This window comes from Ptychodera flava, unplaced genomic scaffold, assembly GCF_041260155.1.
Source record: "Ptychodera flava strain L36383 unplaced genomic scaffold, AS_Pfla_20210202 Scaffold_51__1_contigs__length_905262_pilon, whole genome shotgun sequence".
NCBI classification, from domain to species: Eukaryota; Metazoa; Hemichordata; class Enteropneusta; family Ptychoderidae; genus Ptychodera; species Ptychodera flava.
In genome coordinates, this window is record NW_027248373.1 from 127,540 (window position 1) to 151,535 (window position 23,996).

Consider the following 23,996-nt stretch of genomic DNA (forward strand, 5'->3'; position numbering starts at 1 on the left):
CATCCTCTGTGTCTCGTGTCCTCATAATAGCTGACCCGCACATTCTACATGATTTTAGAAGGGGGTGATTCATACTTCCACATATCCAGCATATCTACGTACAAGAAATCAAAGGAACGTCCTCAGATGATAAACAATTTTAATTCTTAATATCGTTTTCTGCTATACAGAATACAATTACATTCTACAGTAGAGAAGCTAGTTGCTTCTTCATGTATCGCCATAACCAATAACTTATCCAACAATAAAGACCCTTGTCTATTTAGAGGGGTTCAATACTGCTCGAAAGACATTACATATAAATCACAAGGAAGTGAACAATCAACATATCCTTTACGCGAGGGGGCCATTATGACATTTCTGTCTCCTCGGTTTGCCAACTTTTCTACCCTTCCCCGTGACATCTTACCAGTGGCCAATAAGATTGTAAGAAACGATATCGTGGTACTATAACCGTAGCCTTAAGTTTGCTCTTAATGATATGCCTAAGTACTGCTGGTACAACATGAATGGTGGGTACACATAAATGTGTTCACACTGATCAAAATTGTGCTGGAAGAAATTTGTTCCTATACATCCAATTTGGCCAAATTGAGACACATATCTTGGCAATTTCCTATTGGAATAATTTGCCATAGCATCTACCTGGTGCGGGCCAAACTCTTTGTTTACCCAGCCCCATGCTGCGTCCGACAACATCGCATTACTTAGCGAAGTGTCTCGTGACTGCGCATCGGCTTCATTATCAATGGATGCTACATGTGTCATTGTGAGACGTATATTATTATCAAAACAAAAATTGAATATACGTTTTAATGCCTCATTCAGCTCATACGCTCGTGCCCCAGGGACGCCATCGTTCCATGACTGCACAACAGGCAATGCGTCGACACACGCATCTACCCTCCTATCACTGATATACTGCTTAATCGCCATGAGTGCTCTGAAGACAGCCTCTGCCTCTTTCCTAACTATTGGCTCATCTTTCCAGTCGTTCTCCCACATATCTCCTACCTCTATCTTCCTACCATCTAAATGTGTGACTGCACCCCATTTATATGCACTGGAATCTGTGAATATTTTAACGCCGATGTGGCCCTCAGCCGGCCACTTAAATTCTCCCGACTTTTTAATTATACTTTTCCACTGCTCGATTTCCTGCTTAAGCAGTCCCCGCACTGGTATCAGCATCTTAGCATCTCTTTCGGCTTTAGTGCAGGCAAAAGCCATCTGCCTTATATACAGCCGAGCGCACGGTATAGCAAGAGCAAAAGAGACACACTTCCCCATGATTCTTTGAACGACGGACAATGGTACTGCCCGTTGCGACAATGTGCTATCTATTATCTCCAAGAATTTAACTTTCTTTGCATCAGGAATAGCAAAAGACTGTGATTCTGAATTGACAGTGAACCCTAACATGACTAATGACTTTGTTGGATGCAGAACACTTTTCTCTATAGCCAAAAAATAACCAGCCCGTATCACTAATCTGCATAATATGTAGGCTGCGCTTGCGCACGTTGTAACTGGTCCCATGTGTTAGACTTACAACCTTCCCGTGGTGTCAAACCTCCCCCATGCCTGTCGTCAATATATTGGATGCACGGGACTCCTAGTGACCTAGCATAATTGGTCACACAATACCCAATGGTATGGTATATATAAGCAGATAGTTTCCAACCAAATGGCAAAGTGTTATTAACATACCATACACCCGCCCACTCAAAACCTACATACGTTCTTTCTGACGGTTTAATCAGAATGTGGTCATAACCACTCTTGTCGTCACACTTGAAATGATAATCATTATGTTCTACATATCTGGCGACTTCTATCAGCGTGTCCAACTTGAAAGGCATACTTTTAATCCATAAATTTAGATACCTCATGTCTATACACATTCTCGGCTTAGTGGGTTCCACGGTAATCGGCATAACTACGTGAGGCGGCGGGTCTCGCCCAACAATGCCCCAAACTGAGACTGCCCCTGATCTTATTCTATCAGATACAGTTTTTGCTATGAAAACACCAAATTTACTACAAACTGCATTGTTATAAAATTTTCTAGGTGGTGGCAACTCGTGGTCATATGACATGCCTTTGAACCGTCCCTTAAAATGTACAAAGTAGTCCGATATGCTGATTTTGTGTTTTATCCAGTTCAAGATTTCCGCTTTATTACCAACAAGTTCGGCCAGCTCATCCCAAGTCTCCAAGTTTTTGTGTATTTCGCCCGCTATAAACTCATTCGGGTTTCTAAAGAACAGATCATCGGGTGTTGCAAAGTTGTCTCCATTGGCCACCATTTCAACACAAGGTAGTTTGCTAGCTTGGTCCTGCCGAGGGGCGCCCCCTAGGGTCACCCAGCCATAGCTGAGACGTTTTGGTACATCTAGGTTCACAGTGTATTCCATCTCCCAGTCAGGTACATGGAACTGAAAGTCGACATTACATACAGGATAATTACTCTCAACATCTCTCACAAGGGGGCGCCCCTGGACAGGACCGTGCGAATGGCAGGTTGCAGAAAGCAAAGGGCCTATTTGAGGCCCCCCTGTCAGGGTGCAGCTATACAAATAAACGAGATGTGACTCATCATTTCAATTTCATACACCTTTTAATGATCCATCCTGCTACACAAAATTACAGGTGCCAAGATAGACATTAACTTCCTAGCTGCTCGTTACAACTAACTAATTTTCGTTAGCTTTGGTATTACATTCTCTCGCAAAGTGTCCCATCTTTCCACACTCGTAACATCTCAAAAACTTTTTGGAACGTCGAGTTCCGAAAGTCGCCCGCCTATCCGGATATGGTCGAAATCTAGAGTTGTTACTGTTGCTCGTGCTATTCTTTATAAATTTAGCAACCTTTGATGCGATTTCCTCTTCCTCTTTATTCCCTAATAATAACACAATTAGGCGACCAGCATCATTGCCAAAATCGTTGGCCTCAAATTGCGATAATACAGCCCTAAAACGGGCCAACTTAGAGTGAGCTGATCTTGTTGCCCTATCTACGAGTGTTCTAAGAGCATTCAATATTTGCTGTCTGGACACAAACGCTGGCATCTGCGCTATCTCCATTAACTTTTGAAGGGCTTCTTCTACTGTGGCTGTCCCCGCCATCTTTTCCATATTCTCTACCTTCTTCATGATCTGTCCAATTTGATCTTTCATCTGAAAGATACACACAAAGGGGAAGGTAATCAAATGAAGCATAGTTCACAAATCACCGACCCTCATCAACTTTTACATAACAATGACTACAGCCGTCACCAGCCATGACATCTGCGCACAATCAGCATGCAACTTTCTGAGTAAAGTATGGGCCAGCATTATGCAATAACCACGCCCCGGAACCACGCCTTCGTGAGGCTCTCGATAATTTTTTTTTTTTTTTTTTTTTTTTTTTCTCTTCTTCTTCTTTTTTTTCATACATCCGGTGCCCTTCATTTTGGCACTCTTTCATTACTAATCTATTATGTCCTCTGATACACCTCATTCATTTGTCCACAATTTCGGTGCCCTTCACATGTATACACGTTGCCTTTATCAATACCCACAGGTGCCCCATGAATCGGCACTCATTTTCCTTATCCATTCTCCGTGCTCTCCAATTTCTCCATTAATACCTTATCAATACTCGGTGCTCTCCAAGCACTCGTTCTCCCTTGTCATATTCTATACTTCTCCACCCTTTGGCACTCTTTTACTATATCGATACCTACGGTGCTCCGCCAATAGCACTATTCCTCCTTGTCATTACTTGGTGCCCTCCAGTTTAGCACTCCCCGCACGTTATACACCCGCTCCATCCTGAAGATGGTGCTGTACTCCAGCGTTCCTTACGGCAGTAAATTAAAATTAAGTGGGAGTGTGTGCGCGCGTGCTCGTGTGAGTGTGGGAGTGTCTATTAAAAATAAAACATGAAAAAAAAAGAATGTGGCATCAAATCCATAGGAATGCAGCCTAACCAATAGCAAAGTACAGTGTTTTAGGGTAAAATAGCAAGTCGCCGAATGCAAAATCTAGCAGCAACCCCAAGCAGAAAGCTTTTGAAACATACGCAACAAAGAGTCCTACCCGCAGGCACAAACATTTACACATTATTCAACCTGCACCTGTCCCACATACAGGTGTGACCTTTCAATAAATTCCATAAACGACACCCAGCCCCTACAAATTCTAATCCCCACATACAGACATTTTGAAGAATGGTTCAGTGAACGGTGACTATCGATACAAAATGGTACCCTCTTGCAAAATACAATATGCTGCATACCTGCGACGGAGCATTGTCAGAATTCTGGTTATCAGCAGACGTAGCTGCAACCGGTGGTTGTGAAGCACCCCTTCCTGCCCCAGTAGATGCATGCTGTTGAGCTGTCGAGGTCCGTGCTTGTGCTTGGCCAGTGCCTGGAGCAGTGGTTGGTGTGTGGGCTTGCACAAAAGTAGCACCCGCAGCCGTCACGTTGGAGGTCGTGGTAGTAGTATCTTGCCGAGCAGCTTCCATGTCTCTATCTCGTTCCTGGGCAAGGTTTGACACTGTGTCTTTGTTTCACCTGATTATATACCTTGCTTATGAATATTAATGATATATTTGCATATTGCGGATGTATATCGCTCCGTGATGAGGCTTTGAATAGTTTGAATCTTATCCTCCAACATGGAGGTACTAGCTCCAGTCCTGGCTCCATAACTTACCATGGAGGTAACAGGGAACTTCTACCTCTTTGGACTGACGTACGCGTGACCTAAAAAAGCCACGGAGGTGGCTTTATTTAAATTTTCTGTAATTTTAATTTCATTATATAATTTTCTGCCACGGTATCAACCGATGCGCGATGGTCAGCTCTTAGCCCCACGGCCGGTATGATTCAAGAGTACTCGACTATGACTACACCGTAGCCGTATTATAGTCCTGCTACGCAGAGCGGAGTCGCGGGTGTGTAGACGCCAAAGAAGTAGCCGAGACCCTTCTTTTGTTGTACACATGGTCTTTGGTCCCATTTGTGTTCGTCCACAGTGTTTACCTCTATTGTGGTGCAGGGTAACATAGTGAACGGAACATGTACACAAAGGTCCGCACAGCATCGTACTTATGGAGCACCACTGCAGAAAAGCATGATACCTAAGTTTTTTCTCTATAGAGAGGGATTAAATGCATACAATTAGCAACTTTTTAGAGAACACAAACTGACCCTTAAGCTTTTCCTCTAGCATTAACAATATATGTACTTTGTACGCACAGACCTTGTCCGTGATGATATAATATTTAAAGCCTCATCACTCCACTCAAGGATTATCCTATTGTTTAAGTATTGGGATCGGGATGTTCATTGTGGAAATCCAGAAGCGAAGTGGTTAAGACATTCAAGGCGAGGGTGGGTGGGTGGGAAATTTTGACCCACCTATGCCATGAACATACATTCCACCTGATCAGCAATACCCCTAAATTGTTCGCAGTTCTTGCCCTCTTCCTCGTGCCTAGCCAAGGAATGACACTGTATCTTGTCTTCACTTAGCTTTTATATACTTCATGAATATTAATGAGATATCGCGGATGTATTTCGCTCAGTAATGAGGCTTTGAATAATATAATATTTAAAGCCTCATCACTCCGCTCAAGGATTATCCTATTGTTTAAGTATTGGGATCGGGATGTTCATTGTTTTCATCTTTGCCACGGTTATAACATTCCAATACTAACTTACATTCCACCCAATCCTCCAAATCTTAAAAAACTTTTCCCTTCACTCTCCCACAACTCATCCCCAACCCTATACTTTATACCACACTTCCCAGCGCACCCCATACTCACACCCAAAACATACCAAATATATTATCATACATACAACCTTGAGTGCAGTTAATTCATCAAAAACTATATTTTACTTCCTTATATAACCTATACCACTAGGGCTAATACTAAATTATTTTCCACACCAAACAACTTGTCCATACATGTGACACTCAAATAGGTTATATTCTCCTCTGTCAGTATTCTATATTTTATATATCCTTCCAGTTGAAACTGAGTGTAATGATGTGTAGTGTTTTTATCCTAAATGTGTTCTATGCAATGCTAAAAAGCGACCGTAAACCCAGATAGCTGGTCCATGTCCTCGTAATTATCAGTTTCGACGATGCAGTCTGTTACTTCTCTAATCTTTTCTGCCGTAGCTCCCGGTGATGACACAGACAGCAATTTAGTGTAATGGTTAGCCATATTCTCTGTTCGCCATCCAACATGGTCCATCACTTGCTGAATACTAGCCCCAGCTAGAGACATGGTGATGGCACAGGTCACTTCTAATACTATGTGGTGTCTCCCCTTCATCGATGTTTAGTTCTTGTAGGTATAACTTTAGTCGTTGATAGACAACCTGCGAAGACAGTGATTTATTTTCCACATAGCCATCAGGGGTTGTTGGTCTAAAAAGGAAACCGGTACGCAATGAGTAATCAAGGGTCTCCGCTAGCTGAACATATTGCTCGAGTGTATTAATTGGACACAGCCTTATATTTTGACATCTTTTAATTGCAAACATATTCGTTCCGGCTCCACGTAAAGTCTTGCCAAACGTATGATTAAAGATCATGCCCGAATTATCTGGGAAACGGAGCACTTCCTGAGTTTTAACTTGTCCAAGATCACCCGCCCTGTCACCTGAGAAGAATAAAATCTTGAAAAAAGCAAGATCCCTCGCATACATATACAGGAGTATCGTTGATGGCGCTGTTACCATCTTATCTAAGATGTGGTTAAAAACCTTATCTAATTTTGGCCAAAATAATGGTTTGGGTTGTTTGGGCGTAATATTCGCCTTAGCTTGCTCCTCTGATACCTTTTTTATATAACGTTGTACCATTATGGAATTTGCTGGATTTTGTGAGTGTTTACATTGATACTGTCGTATAGCTTCATAATAAGCTGACAACTTTGAAACCATATTCCGAATTGTACCCACTCTCAAGTGCCTTGGGCAGTCACATGGCATATGACCAAAACGACCTAAGTATTCGCAGTCAAATCGATGGACCTGTGTTCTCGCGTCTTTGTCTTTGAAAACAAGAAAACGAACTACATCTTGCGGACCCGCTAATAGTACTGACGTCGATGTTGGTAAGTTTGCCAAAAACAGTTCGAATTGCTGGATTAAGCGATCCTTCTGACCTTCATACGCAGATTTTTGGCCCAATAAATCAGAGATACGTTGATCAATCTCATCTAGCTTATGGAATCATTATCAACCTTAGGCACTGGTGTCGGAATAGCTGATTGACATACGCCACATAACTTGAGGTTAGGTAAATTCAAAGCACCACAAATCCAGCACATCTGTTTACAAAAAATAACACACAAAAGATTAAGAAAGAATGTTTTATAACATTTTCAGCATTAATTACATATCATCTCAGAAGTAGTTGCCAGTACATGCAGTGACATTATCCCTGCAGTACTAGTATAAAATTTACACAACCAAAGATTATCACAATACAGACAGCTATAAGTAAAGTTTCAATCTGTTCACTATAATCCCTTATATGAAGGTTCGACAAATCGTAGTACAGTATTATGAATACTCAAATGAGATTACATAGAGATCACATGGGAGTGGGTGGTCAACATATCCTCGCCGTGAGGGCGCTTTAATAACATTCCTTCCCCTTTATTAGCGAATTTTGTTACTTTTCTGGTTTCATGTCTAATCAATGGCCAGTATGATTTCAAAAAACGAAACCTAGGCACTAAGACTGTAGCATTGAGTTTACTTTCAATAATGTGCTTAATTACCGCTGGCACAAGTATAAATGGCGGGTATACATATATCCTTTCTTTAGGCTTAAAACTATGATGGAAGAAGTTACTCCTTCACAACCCATCTGATAAAACCGGGATACATAGCGGAGCAACCGCCTATTTGAGTAGCTCGCCATACCATCTACGTGATGTGGACCAAAGGTTCTGTCGAGCCTGTTCCACATGTCATCTGACAACATCGCATTGGTAAGCGACGTATCTCTCGATTGAGCATCAGCCTCATTGTTCTGAGATGAAACATGCGTCATAGTGAGTCGCACGTTACACTCAAAGCACAGATTAAATATCTTCTTCAAGATCTCATTAAGACCAAGTACACGGGCCCCTGGAACACCATTATGCCACGCTTGTACGACTGGCAAGGCATCCACGTACGCATCTACTCTCGTGTCACGAATATAATGTTTAATCGCAGTTAATGCCCTGAAAATCGCCTCTGATTCTTTCCTAACTATAGGCATACCCCTCCATTCCTCCTCCCACATATCACCCACCTCTAGTTTCTGATAACCTAAATATGTTACAGCACCCCACCGAAAGCTACTTGAATCAGTAAAGATTGTTACACCCCCATGTTTTTTCGTAGCCCAAGTGAATTTCCCGACTTCTCAATAATCTCCTTCCATTGCTCAATTTCTTCCTTAAGTAGGCCTCTGACAGGTACAAGATTCTTTGCGTGTTGTGAAAACTTACTAGACGCTATAGCCATCTGCCGAATGTATAGTCGGGCGCATGGTATAGCTAGGGCAAAAGAAATACATTTCCCATAAGTTTTTGAATAGAGAGTAAGGGAACGGCCCGCCACAGGCTACCCAGACAGTATTAATAAGTTCATTATTGAGTTTTTCTCACTGTTTTCTCTATCAGTTCCTCTCCTTTTCTTCATCACAGTCCCCCTATGGATATAGGGACTGTGTCTTCATGCTCTGACTGATCGGAGTAAATAAAATAAACGGTTATATAATCTAACCTAGCCTCTTAACCCTTTATTCATTTTACATACATTACAAGGACGTTTATCTCTCATATACACACCTTGTAATTAATTAGTCAACACAACTAATTATGCTAATCCGTGGACTTATCAGGGATTTTACGGGTTGGTCAACATCGCGAAAGATAGGAATGGTTACTAAAACTCCTTTTTCATTTACATCTCTATCTTTGCAATGTTGACCAACTCTTGATAAGTCCACGGATTAGCATAATTAGTTGTGTTGACTAATTAATTACAAGATGTGTATATGAGAGATAAACGTCCTTGTAATTGGTGTAAAATGAATAAAGGGTTTATAAGAGGCTAGGTTAGATTATATAACCGTTTATTTTATTTACTCCGATCATTCAGAGCATGAAGACACAGTCCCTATATCCATAGAGGGACTGTGATGAAGAAAAGGAGAGGAACTGATAGAGAAAACAGTGAGAAAAACTCAATGACAAGCTTATTTTATTCTGTCTGGGTAGCCTGTGGCTTGACGGTGGATTCGGAGTCTCAATCCCTTTCTATCCCTGATGCAAAAAAAAGTAAATTCCTCACGTAGGTTGATCAGATTTTAGCAAGGCGGGCCCACACACGGTTACTTTTTTTCGCCTAATAAAGAGGTGGTCGCTACATGGAGCTAGTTCCCAGCTCTATGGTCGCTACTAGTCTAAGAATTCATCGATTTTCAATGGCGCCTTATGCTGTTCGTGTACACTTCCCGAAAAAAGCGGCGGACGGGCTATAAAACTTCTTTTGTACTGTTAGGCTAGCTGTCGATTTTCGGACGGGATTTCTGCCTTTTACGGCTTGTTTTGACTTTTACGTTTTTGCACCACAGCCATGGGACGTCCATGTTCTGCCCGACAGCACGCTTGTCGCAACTTTGTTCGTCGATATTTTGAAACGTTTCCACCCAAATTGCAATTGCCAACACGCATCAACAGCTTGGTTATTAGGGGCCTGCCACGACCAGAAATCCGCTCAAAAATTACCAAAAATTACCAAACTATCGCCGTTTTTCCAGCTTTTTTCCGACATGTTTACTTGCAGCGTTCCTTTCGATCCAACTTCCCGTTTATTTTTGAATAATGAGCAGTGTTTGTTTGAGCATATCATGAATATATAAGCGTCCACTAGGTTTACGGACGTCCTCGGGACACGTTTCCCAAGATCTTCATACCTTCTCCTTTTTCATTTACATCTCTATCTTTGCAATGTTGACCAACTCTTGATAAGTCCACGGATAAGCATAATTAGTTGTGTTGACTAGTTAATTACAAGATGTGTATATGAGACATAAACGTCCTTGTAATTGGTGTAAAATGAATAAAGGGTTTATAAGAGGCTAGGTTAGATTATATAACCGTTTATTTTATTTACTCCGATCATTCAGAGCATGAAGACACAGTCCCTATATCCATAGGGGGACTGTGATGAAGAAAAGGAGAGGAACTGATAGAGAAAACAGTGAGAAAAACTCAATAATGAGCTTATTAATACTGTCTGGGTAGCCTGTGGTCAAGCCTAACATTATGAGAGATGTGGTAGGATACAACACACTCTTCTCTAGTGCTAAGAAATATCCCGACTCTATTGCTAATTTGCAAAGTATATAAGCCGCAGCTTGGGCTCTTTTAAGTGGGTTCCATGCATCAATTGCAACCATGTGATCTTGCCGTGGTATTAACCCCCACCATGCCTATCATCAATATATTGAATACAGGGGACCCCAAGTAATCTCGCAAAATTGGTAACACAATATCCCAATGTATGGTATACATACGCAGACAGTTTCCAACCAAAAGGCAATGTATTATTTATAAACCATACTCCCGCCCATTGAAATCCTACATACATTCTGTCACATTGATTAACTAACTATGGTCGTACCCACTCTTGTCGTCACATTTAAAATGATAGTCGTTACGTTCTAAATATCGAGAAACTTCAAACAAAGTATCCAATTTGAAAGGTATATCCCTAATCCATAAGTTGAGATACCGCATGTCTATGCACATTCTTGGCTTGGTAGGCTCTACACTAATGGGCAAGACTAAAAAGGAGGTGGATCCTGACCTACAATACCCCATACTGACACTGCTCCTGACATTATTCTATCACTAATAGTTTTTGCTATGAAAGCACCATATTCTTTACAATTCTCGTTATTACGAAAAACTCTGCGGCGGCAATGAGTGGTCATACTTTTCCCCTTTAAATTGTCCTTAAAGTGAACGAAATATTCAGAAATACGGATCTGATGCCGAATCCAGTCTATAATCTGTTCCTTATCCTCAATTGTTTGAACAAGTTCATTCCACTTGTCAATATGTTTATGGACCTCACCAGCTACAAATTCTGAGGGTTTCTGAACGCCAGGTCGTCAGGGGTAGCAAAGGTCTCCCCACAGGCAACAGACTGTACACTCGGCAAACTACAACCATCATTGTCCCGTCGAGGGGCGCCCTCTATGGTCACCCAATTATAGTGATTACGTTTTACCACTGTCGGATCAACCGGATATTGTAACTCCCATTCTGGTACATCAAACTGAAACCACAAACACGCAAGACTAAGTTATACTTATGCAGAACACGTATCCCACAGAAGGCCCCCCAAGACAGGACCATGCGAATGGCAGGTTGCAAAAAGCAAAGGGCCTAAGTGAGGCCCCCCTGTCAAGGAAGTGTAAAATAATCGCAATCATACCAATCCATAATCCAATAACACTAGGTCAAAATTTGTAAGACAATAGTTGTAAACATAGACACAAAACAGCACAGAACAGACAGTAAATAGACGGTACAAACAAAGTCAAATTCATGAAAGAAAGATATATGGACCTCTGGCCAAAAGACCAAGAAGTGATGTCAGGTGTTTCGAAAATAGTAAGCGCATCCTGCCCCACATGTGGCACCCGCCATATATCAATCTGTAAGTCAGATAGGTAGTGGTCACTAACTAAGGCCCAATGTCACCGATGCCATCAGTGATCATTGTCGAAGAGAGATATTGTATTTATCTACCAGCTTGCGATACCTGCCAAAAAAGCGATGTCTAAATGTATGTCTAAATGAGACACTAACACACTAAGCGATACAGTTGACATTTTTTTTTAAATTTTATTTACAATGGCATCTGCAAGGGAAATTCTCACAATACACAATGACACGTTCTCTTGTGAAACTCAATGTTCATTTTGTTTTTCTCTACACTCACGAGCAAAGTGGCCAGGCTTGCCACATGTATAACATTTAAGCTCTCTTTTGGGACGTCTAAAAGTAGAACCTGCCCTCTGGTTATATGGTTGAAAACGATAGTAGCTACGAGCACCGAAGGAATTACTAGCATTCTTTTTTTTTTTACTTCATTTCATTGTTTCGAAGTTTGTTTATTGCATTTCAAGGCCTCCGGCCCATCTGCAGAGGAGTTACACGTCAAAAAATGCAAATAAATTAAAACTTTCAAATTTACAATACAAAAATAAACCAATCCGTAATTAACAATTTCTGTATCAAGGATTGTCTACATTTAACTTACAAAGTATGTCTTTTCGCAACTGAAAAGCTTTAAACAGAAAAATACCAAGCTTACGCAATACACTTTCATTGGTGCAACGTAATAAACGCTGAAACTTACATATATTTGGATGAATATAGATATCTTCAGGTATGTACAATGATCTGATATTATGATAAGTGGGACATTCCAACAAAAAATGAAACTCATCTTCTACTTTGTTAGAATTACACATTTCACAAAATCTTTCAGTTGAAACTAAACCTACATGTCTACCTTTTTCTATATTTAAAGGAAGGCATGAACAACGGAAGCATGCTATTGTTGGCGGACTTTAAAATTAATATTTAAAGAAATGTATTTCTCTGATTCAAGAGCGCTCTTAAACTCAATGTATGTACGCATTTTATGTCTTTTCATAATGTTTACCCACCATTGCGGCTTGCAAATATCTTTTCATCCTTTTCTCAAAATCACTGATTACATTTCTTTCTTACCAACCTCCTGTGGCAGCCATACAAAGCCAAAACCATACAAATACAAAACATTCTTAATCAATGTAACCCAGTTATGCCTCCCTAATTCGTAAAGTTGGAAGAGCACGACATATGCTTGGCGTGGCAATCTTGAGGAGGGTAGTTCTAACAACCTTAACCAAAACTTAATACAGCGTTTCAGAGAGTACACAAAAATAGGAAATCTGCCACATTCTCCTACAACAGCTTCATTTGTTGCACTTGGTGGCAAACCTAAAAAGGCCCTACACCACTTTCTTTGTATTTGTTCAAGTTTTTCATAACGTTGGAAGCCCCATATTTCAGAAGCGTAAATCATAATCGGTAAGATAATTGTGTCAAAAAGCATAAAATGTGTGTTACATGGTAATCCTCCAATTTTTTTTGTTGCAACAGATAACATGGCTAGCGCTTTGATTAGCTTGCTCCGCTAATGTAGAAACCGCTTTGCCCCATCTATTTCTAGAAGATAAAACAATACCTAGGTATTTATAATAGGAAACAACTTCAATATTTTGACCATTCAAACCCACTTTTCAGTACGAGCTTTGTGACATACATTACGAAAAAGCGTTATTTTTGTCTTCTTAATATTTATAGCCATCGCCCATTCACTGCAAAATTCCCCAAAAGTATTACTCAATCTCTGTAAGTTTTCAACAGAGTCAGAGCATATTACAACATCATCAGCGTACAGCAATGAAAATAAGTTGAACATGTCCCGCATTAATTGAATTCCAATGATACCAAATATTTTAACATATCGTTCAATTCTTTAACAAAGAATGTAAATAGTAAAGGGCTAAGCATACATCCCTGCCTAACACCTGATGGACAATTAAAATTTATTTGATAGCTTAGACTTTACACATAATTTAACATTAGAATACATGGAGCGAAAATAGAAAACATTTTACCTGAGACACAGAGAAGAGAAAGCTTATAAAGTGGTAAAGAATGATTCACTCTGTCAAATGCCTTTGCAAAATTGCCAAAAAGGCAATAAAATTTCCCGCCCCTTACACTCAAATATTTTTGTATTATTGCGTGCAAAACAAAGATATTATCAACTGTGCTGTGATCTCTTCGAAAACCCGCTTGACAATCAGATCTTAATTCATTGACTTCCGCCCATGATGTCAAACGCTCATTTAGAATTGAGGTAAACACTTTACCAAAAACATTTAAAAGAGAAATACCCCGATAATTACCAGTGTCATTTCTATTTCCCTTTTTAAACAGAGAATAACAACACCTATAGCCCATTCTTCGGGAAAATAACCAGATTCAAAAATTATATTAAACAAAATGTGTATAAAGGGAATAGTAATATCTGCAGAAAATTTCAAAAATTCTCCAGGAATGCCATCAACTCCCGGTGATTTACAAGATTTTAATCTTTCAGACTCGATGCAATTTCCTCAATAGAAATACTCTTGTTCAAAATGTCGTCATCTTGAATACTGGTCGATGACGTGTCCAAGCCATGTAAGAAATCATTTACAGTGTATGTAAGATTTTCATCTCCTGACACTGTGTCACCACATTGCTCATATAAATTTTTAAAATAATCATACCATTCCTTTAAGCTTATACTATTTGCATTGCACTGCCTACGATTCATGCACGATTTTAAAACTGACCACACATCTGACGACCCAGTCTTAAATGCTTTGTCAAGTTTCTCTTGAACTAAATTTTGGTACACCCGTTTCTTGTTGCGACATGTGGGAATTACTAGCATTACTAGTGGCGAACTTGGCAACCTTGGCAGCAATTTCTTCCTCCTCTTTATTCCCAAGTAATAACACTATTAAACGGCCAGCATCGGATCCAAAATCATTTGCTTCAAACTGCGCTAACACGGCCCTAAACCGTGCTAATTTAGGGTGGGCTACTCTAGTAGCTCTATCCGCTAGTGTACGAAGTGCATTCGTTATTTGTGGCCGTGACGTATAAAAGGATGGTGTATGGGCTATCTCCATCAACTTTTGAAGAGCATCATCCACGTTAGCCCCGCCAACAGCTTTCTCCATTTCTTCCACTTTCGTCACTAAGTCATTAAATTTTGATTGCATCTGAAAAAATACAAATACGCCATAGTTCATCAATTGCAAGTCCAAATATTTACGACTATCCTGCAATCACCAGCCACCGCAGTTACAGAACGATATATATTATATATATATATATATATATATATATATATATATATATATATATATATATATATATATATTATGTTTTTCCTTTTTTTCACAAAATTTGGCACTTACTTTTCATGTACTGTGCCCGCAAAAAGTTGGCACTTACTTTTCATACACTATGCCCACAAAATTGGCACTTACCTTTCATCCACTGTGCCCACAAAAATTGGCACTTACTTTTCATACACTATGCCCACAAAAATTGGCACTTACTTTTCATCCACTGTGCCCCCAAAAATTGGAACTTACTTTTCATCCACTGTGCCCACAAAAATTGGCACTTACTTTTCATCCACTGTGCCCACAAAAATTGGCACGTACATTTTTAATCCACTGTGCCCACAAAAATTGGCACTTACTTTTCATACACTATGCTCACAAAAATTGGCACTTACTTTCATCCACTGTGCCCACAAAAATTGTCACTCACTTTTCGTCCACTGTGCCTACAAAAATTGTCACTTACTTTTCATCCACTGTGCCCACAAAAATTGGCACTTTCATCAACTTTGCCCACAAAAAATTGGCATTTCCATCAACTGTGCACCCACAAAAATTGGCACTTTCATTATTTTTTTTTAAACGGCGCTACAAAAATTTTGGCATAAAAAGTACTCACTAGGGCCCACAAAATTCACACATGGTAAGCCGTACAAAAGCTATTCACCCGACTATTCAAGCAAGAAAAGAACGTTGAACTGCGACCCCCTCCCTCAAAACCAACACAACAGTGTACTAAAAAGAAGGGATAAGAATAAATGTCCAAAAAACACGAACTTCCAACCGGCCTAACATATCAAAATCACCTATAAAACTATCCTGTCTGGGAAAATGGGACCACATCCTGCCACGAACCAATTCGAACACAATCATGTAAAACGGTCATTGTGGCTGTGATGAAACACACATGACACCTGCATTCTATGGCAAATATTACCCTGTACAAAACGGAAAATGTACAACTATGCATACCTGCTTTTCTTTATCCTCTGTCACTGTAACATTCGCTGAGGCAGCTGCAGCTACTGCTGGTCCTGCAGGTTGCATGGTAAGAGTACTTGTACGACTTGTCTTTTGCGGACCCTGGGTACGGCTTGTACTGGGAACGGGCTGACTATGCGCCTGTACGAAAGAAGCACGTGCATCGCTCACGGTACTTGTAGTTCTTGTAGTGCTAGTGGTTGTAGTTGCAGCTTCCATGCTCGCTTGTCGGTGCCTAGCCAAGGAATGACACTGTATCTTGTCTTCACTTAGCTTTTATATACTTCATGAATATTAATGAGATATCGCTGATGTATTTCGCTCAGTAATGAGGCTTTGAATATAGGGGACATCATAGCTTTTTACTCAATGAATCCACTATGTTGATTGGTGGGACATGGTGGAATATAGTTTTCTTTTTTTCGGACCGACCACGTATGTTGCAAATTTGAAATTAAATGTATTTTTATCTTTAGTGAGCTGATATAACCACCACTAACTTGAACAATTTGATAGCGATTTGTTGCAGTTCTAGCGCTCCCCCAAACATCCCCGGCGGCTTCTCTATATTCTCGTCACGTAACATCCGGGTTTAGCGTGGCGATTGAGTAATTCGTTGCGTCACATCACGGTGAAAACATACGACTGAAGTTCAGATTTTTCGACTGCTATACTTATATATAATCCCTTTGTATTTTTCTAGTGTTTTTCGCGGAACCGCACAACTTCTCCGCGAAAAACACTCGTATACGATGACGTCAAACAGAGAAAAATACCATTAAGATTATATATTTATCACATGAACAGTCTTCTTATTTTTCTTTTGACGTAGATGGATCAAAATCAAACAAATCGCATTAATTTTGTCGCGATTTGTGTTTTACTTACGCGGATTACTTTCATTTAAAGAGTAAAGCGGCCCGTCACCCAGGAGATACTTTCATTCAAAAATCCCATCAAGCTGAATTTGATCCAGCGAATGGTATCTCCACCAACCAGGCGTACGGATTCGGTCACGTGAGCATGTCAATCATTGTCTCGCGCTATACCGATGCCATGCCAAGGCAAGTCGGCCATTGGCGGACGTAAGGGACCGAGCACAATTAACGGCAGGGGGGCGAAAGAGAAAATGGGGGGGGGGCACGAAAAAATGAGTGTTCTTGGGGTGGGCCATGAAAATTCCACGGAAGGTAAGGGGTAAGCCACCAAAAGTTTTTACACCATGACAGATAGAGAATATTTTTCAACATTTTTGTTCCTTGTTGAAGCTGGAGTTCCTTGTTAAACTTCTTGTAGCATGATGAAATACCAAGTCTTAAACCTCACAATGTAGTTGTTATGTGTAAAATGAGCAATATTATTATTGAAAATTGACTTCATTTGTCAACAATAATAATGGTTGGTAATGATACAGAGGCTAGGTTGAAACTGGTTATTATTGAAACTGGTTAAAACAGCACTGAATGAACTTGTAGATTGTTTATAAGGTATTTGGTAATTCAGCATTCTTTGAGATTAAAATAGCACAACATAATACTGAAAAGTAGCTGTAGGTGTTACAAGTAGTAAAAGCTTGAACATATGTTATTTTGTTTGTTTATTATTTAATATTTATTTGTTTATTATTTATTTCAAGAATGCAAGAATGTTGTTTTCACTAAAGCATATATTAAAAGTTATAAGGATTATATATGTGTACAACTTTGTACCCATGTAATCTTTTTTGGGGGGAGGGGGCCACAAAAATGGGGGGGCACTCAAGTTTTGCTGGTGTTAGGGGGCCTGTAAAAAATATATGCACCACACATTTTCTCTTCCAGCCCCCCCCCCTGCCGTTAATTGTGCTCGTTCCCTAACTTTCACCGTGCTAGCGCGCGACGGATAGCCATAGTATTCTGAGTCATTTAGAATATTTCGTTCCAGAGACCAGCTCTGGGACTGTTAGTTTTTGCTCACTTTCCTTCTATCTTTCTTTCTTTCTTTCTTTCTCTCGTACTACTACCATGGAACATGCTATATACAAATTTTACCCTCATTACCCAGAATGCATTGCGAAACGCTATGACGTCATCCTTCAGCTCGGACGTGTTTTACGGGCATTTCTTGTTTGTTTATTCATTTATTTTTTATTTGCATTGCACAAATATCAAAGTGCGTTCAGCTATTAATAATTCTAGCTTTCTTTCGCTTTGTTTTTTATTGCTTTTTGCTTTTTATTTTTTTTTTTAATAATCGCCGTATGTGGCTATACTGTTACGTTTTAACGCCTTCCTTTGGTTTAGACTCACGCTGGTTTTCGCCCGAGTGCTCATGGGTTGAATAAGATTAACAATGGCGGCGGATACGAAAGCTTCCCTCGCATAGAGAGAGAAAAGTAGGCTTTGGGTAAGTTTACAAGCGCGGGTGCGCACATCATGTACCTAGGCGAGGTGGGTGTGCTCGAAAACGAAGATCAATGCAAAATTTGGATTCAAAATCGGCTGTTTCGGTGGAGAAACTGCCCGCCGTATTTCTGAGGAGCCACCAGCAGTTTTTTCTATATCAGTCTGCAGGGCTGTGGTGGGAGGCCGTTTAACGCCGGTAACACACAGCCCTGCCATGCAGAGCTAGGCATTCATAGTGAACTGTCTGTCACCACACCGGCATGCGTTGGCTGCACGTAAAAGCAACTCAACTTTCCAAGATCAAACGGTCAGTAATGAAAATTGTTTTAGTCAGTGGTAAAAACTCTTAACAGATGAAGCGTTAATTGCTTTTAATCAAATGAAAATACATGTTGCCACGGTTTTCAAGTTCAACGGCCTAGATCCGATGTCTCTTCTCGTCTGATATAGGCCTACATTTCCGTGCGTTGTCGCCCCCGTATGTATCTGTTGCGTTTTTACCGTACATGTAGGCATTTGTAATCTGTGTACTGTAATTCCCTGGACTGCCTTGCTTTTAGTTGTATTCTGTTGTTGTATCAGCCCTCACTATAGGTACGTGCTTGAATATTAAAATCCCAAGCACTTTCATTCTGCACCAATCTTCGTCACACATCTCTTTTTTTCTGCTGCTCTGGTCTCTGGAACTTCGCTTTTGCTTGCAAATGCTTTCTAGTTATAAATAGATTTATGAAGTAATTGCAACGACACGATCGAAACAGTAATTCTTATTCTCAGAGTGCCGTGGCTTTCAAAATATCACGCAAGTTTACGACCTTGGCGAGCGCGAAAGATTCCGTTCGATCGGACACACTCATTGCATGTTTGTGCCCACAACGCTGAAGTCTCTGCCGGTGTCAACTCTCAAATCCCGATCTCGGTCGTCAATGTTTTCGTCTTACGGACTTTGATGTTTGTGACACATATCTCGACCACGGATACATCCAAATTTTGTTCCTTGACGGAAACTCTTGTTTTGAGTTGTCAGAGTCAACTTTAGAAGTATATCGGATTCCACAGCTCAACAACTTATGTCTTTGCTACAGCCTTGCGCCGCGCTGCCAGTTTGATTCCGAGCGAGAATAAACGGAATTTTTGTGCGATGAAGGAAATTTATCGTTGTTAGTCAAATGACTTTATGCTTGTCGCTTTCCCGAAGATTATACTGTACTCATTTATTCAGTTGAACTTACGTTGAGGTGTAGGTTTAGGTTTTATCGCCAACTGGGATCGCCAGCTACGACGTCCACATTGAGCCTACACGACTCGACAGGAGCCGCGACGTTACTGAGCCATTAAAATAAAACGATCGTCGGTATCTCCATTCGATTCTCGGGAAAAGCTATAGTTTAGCGATTTGAAATTTCGTTGGACAAATATGCCTTATATGTTTCTATGTATGGATTTATCGGGTCAACTTTTTGTAAAAATAACGTGAGAGCTAGCACGGCATTGATCACAAAAAATCTGTCTGTGTCGCGACGCCTGCATGTATGAACGGTACCATGCACGAAAAAATACCGCAATTATACGGTGTCGCTCAAATTTGATCAGAATTGGTATATACCAGTATGGTTACCAAAGATCAACAATAAATATTGTTTCTACTGTTCCGTTCAGGAAAATTCTACGTTAATGTTATGACAATGATTTCTGCACAGTACAACACAGAAAAACAACAAGAAATATTTAAACCAGGAAAAAAGAATGACAAAAGTAAATAAGTTCTGAAACTTTACGTACTGGATGTCAACTTTAGCAACATGCACAGCACTACAGCTGTCCCCTCTTAGTTTGAGCATAGAGAGTCTTCCCCCCTCTACTGTCTATGGTTTGAGCAGGTCTGTAATATGCAACAGTTCATAAACAATGACAGGAAATGACTCAAGCCTGTTTCAGTCACTGGCATGCCATGACTCCTGCACATTTGCACGATTTCCCTTTTTTTCTTACCTCATTTGCACATTTTTGACACTGACATGTTCATTGAACAAATTCACATCTCAACCCCTGCATCTACCTCTACACCAAATACTGAGATTGTAGCTTTTGCGGTATGGGAGTCTTTGTGTGTGACGGACGTACATCCGCACATACATACCCACATACATACATACATACATACATACAGAGATACAGACGCCACCGACTCATCATATAAGCTCTTTTTGGTATTTATGTACAAAACCAAATATGAGCTTAAAAGTTCTGGTTCATGACGTACAACAGGGGTAATTCGGATTTCTTATCCATCCTGTTCTACGTCACACAGGTGAAGATTCGGGCCAGCCAATGTGATAATATGCAATATATTCAACGATTCAATGTAGATGAATGTTCAGTTCTGGTGTATGTTACACAATATCTGTCTGGTTTGCTGTCTTGCAGCGTCTGATCTACATCCATCTCTATGTTAGAACCACTGAGAAGAAACTCGGCATTTCGTCTTAAACGAAACTTTGTAGTAGTGTAACAGCTTTTTGTAGTTTAAAACTACTATAGGCAATAGGATGCCTGACCAGTACATACACAGGAGAACCCCCACAGCCCTGTGACATTCAAACACATGGTACACAGTTGTAAAAAGTCCTGTAACAGCCCTGTGGAGTGACAGACCCTGTACTAGTTTGTGAAAACTTTGTCTGTTGTTGTGTTTTGACAAACATTGCAGAGAAATAGATGTGATCCACAGGCATGTGCCACTGATGCGCATATCCCTGTGAATGGCAGTGAATAATGGGCTGTTACAGGGATTTACTTTACATCTCAGTACTAGGATCTCTCATATCATTCACTGTCACAGCGTTATTTGCCACAACCCAGCTAGTACTAGCCTAGCACACATCACTGTACCAGCCTATTTTACAAAGTCAAGCAACACATCAATACACATCACTGTACCAGTCCTTTTTTTCACAGTTATGTGACACCTCGACACACATCACTGCACCAGCCATTTCTCTGCGTGCGAGTGCTAGGCTGTGTGTTACCGGCGTTATATGGCCTCCAACCGGTAACACAGAAGGAACCACGTTATGACCCCCTAGCACAGTAAATTTATCCAATGGTAGGCCCACTGTGTACTGATGCTGCCCCGGTGTACTTTTTGTACGAATTTGAAACTACTTGTATCGTGTCAGTTTGAAAATAAACCATGTTAACCAAGACGTCTTACTTCTTACAACTTTGTTTGATTTGCTGTGTGTTTTTACAGCACCAAATCTACGTTGCATACTTTGGAGTAAGGTGCATTGTGTGTTTGTTTGTTTTCTTCCAATCTTGAACTCCCCAACTTCCCCTATATGAAACACGAAAGTATGGTCGCCACAGTCATACGGAACAGTCCAGATTAGCTTGCACAAATGTCGGAAATTAGGCACCAGGCCAGTGTCAATATCATGTCAGGCACATTCACCTGGGTTCAGTACGCGTCCAGTGACCAATGTTTATGTTCGGTGATGATGAATCTGTGAAAGCATAGAAGCAGCGCGATTGTTCATTCAACTGACCAGGGGCAGGATATTGGATGCAAAGAAGACCAGTGGCAGTGTAGCTGCAATCCGTAGTAGCTCTGCATGGCATTGCTGCGAAAACGAGCCCTGCCACTCCTTGACGTGTTCTGCTACCACTCCAATGACCAACCTACCAGAGTGGTAGAGGCTACGGATTCGCAGCAATGCATGGCAGGGCTGTGTGTTACCGGCGTTATACGGCCTGGTAACACACAGCCCTGCCATGCAGAGCTAGAATCCGTAGGGGTCGTTTAATCGTCAAATCCAAAATGAACCTTCTATACAGGCTATAATTATTGCATCAGAGAAGACCGATGAATCATGCCAAGTAGCTGATTATGAGGTGAGTAAATCATACAATCATATTATTGGGGACAAGATTTCATGGATTACAAGAAGTGGGATAAATCAGCAATTGAAAAAACTCACCTCAAATTTTGTAAGAACATTTTACAGTGTAATAGACAAGCTTGTAATGCCGCTGTGAGGGGTGAACTAGGACAATTCCACTTCTACTGGAGATCAAACTTAATATTGTTAAACACTGGCTTCATATCGTACAACTGCCACATTATAATCTTGCTAAAGAAGCTTTTCTGGAGCAAATGGTAAACAACACTAACAATAGATCCTGGTTTAACTGTTTAAGTGCTTTAATTAAAGACAATGGAATGGACTTTCTCCTTGATAAAGCTCCATCACTTAAACACCACAAAGTTATAACTGGTTTAATGAAAACAAATTTAACAAACAATTATGAAGTCTTTTGGAAAAAGTTGATCACTGATGAAAATAGTAAACTAAGAATGTATGCCAAAATAAAAGGTAATTTTAGATTAGAACCCTACTTAACACAGTTGCAAGGTGAGAAAAGAAAATTGCTCACCAAACTTCGCATTAGCAATCATGATCTAGCAATTGAAAAAGGGAGACACACTGTTCCAAAAACCCCAATTACTGAAAGATACTGCAATCAGTGTAACACCAACAGTATTGAAGATGAAACACACTTTTTATTAGTCTGTCAGAAATACAAAGTCCAAAGAAAGTACTTTTTCAGTAAAATCAATTCCCAAACGACGATACTGAAAATCAGCTTATTTCTCTACTAACAAAACAAGAGTTATCTTTTAATGAACAACTTGCTGATTATATTTTTACTTTATATAAACAAAGAAATACCTAGTTATATTTATTATTAGCTACTATTATTATACTGTAATACTTTATCTTTATTGAAGAAAATTTTAAATTTTTTTGTATCACACTTTTATTGCCACAAATGTGATGTAAGTCCTATATTTACAAGCAAGCAATAAAAATATTATTATTATTATTATTATTATTATTATGGCTTCATGCAACAATGACAAATACAATTTGTGATATAGAGAGAAACGATGATCTACTGTTGTAGTGTTTATTATAAATTTCAATCAAAAGCATCAAAACAGCGAATTTATTCAATTGAAATAACAATTCTTCAATGAAAGCTATATAATATAAACATATCCGAAAATGATTTTTTAAAATATTTTTGCATGCAACACAGATTAAACGTTTCAAATTTAATTTGATTTGATTTATTTCAATTACTAGTTACAATGGATGAGGAAACGTTGGTGACAGCTGACTGTCATTTTCCTCGCGAAAGAAGCCACCTGCCGAGTAATCGATTTGTTTGTCTTCGGCGATTAATTGTTCCCTCTTATCATTATTAATTTCCATTATGTTTTCTGCCGTACGAAATAATTTAAATTGATGGAAAAAATCACCGTCTTCTTCTTTATAAGCTGAACGAGCAAATTTTCTCTGTAAAGGAAATGTAAGTTATAAAAAGCACATTAGGAAAAGGTGTACAAATTTATGTCTTTTTAATTTTTGAAATCGATCGTTTGGAATGAGTATTACCATAAAGATAGATCACCACACAATTATGAAATTTATGTTTTGTTTTTTTCTCAGTCGTGCAATTCTGCACTTCTCCCAAAATTTGATGATGTTAAGAAAATGAAATTCTTTAA

General features: G+C 39.8%; 2 protein-coding genes across 2 annotated transcripts; both read right to left on the reverse strand.

Moving 5' to 3' along the window:
* Window positions 1-2,601: 2,601 nt before the first annotated feature.
* On the reverse strand, window positions 2,602-4,647 carry LOC139128386 (uncharacterized). The gene is made up of 2 exons (XM_070694167.1): window positions 4,288-4,647; window positions 2,602-3,182 (listed from the first exon to the last, which is right to left on the reverse strand). Exons 1-2 carry the CDS (start codon window positions 4,516-4,518, stop codon window positions 2,697-2,699), a joined length of 717 nt encoding a protein of 238 aa, XP_070550268.1. The 5' UTR covers window positions 4,519-4,647; the 3' UTR covers window positions 2,602-2,696.
* A 9,250-nt stretch (window positions 4,648-13,897) lies between these two features.
* LOC139128383 (uncharacterized) lies at window positions 13,898-16,374 on the reverse strand. The gene is made up of 2 exons (XM_070694166.1): window positions 16,029-16,374; window positions 13,898-14,927 (listed from the first exon to the last, which is right to left on the reverse strand). The coding sequence occupies exons 1-2, from the start codon at window positions 16,254-16,256 to the stop codon at window positions 14,526-14,528; spliced, it is 630 nt and encodes a 209-aa protein (XP_070550267.1). The 5' UTR covers window positions 16,257-16,374; the 3' UTR covers window positions 13,898-14,525.
* Window positions 16,375-23,996: the final 7,622 nt, after the last annotated feature.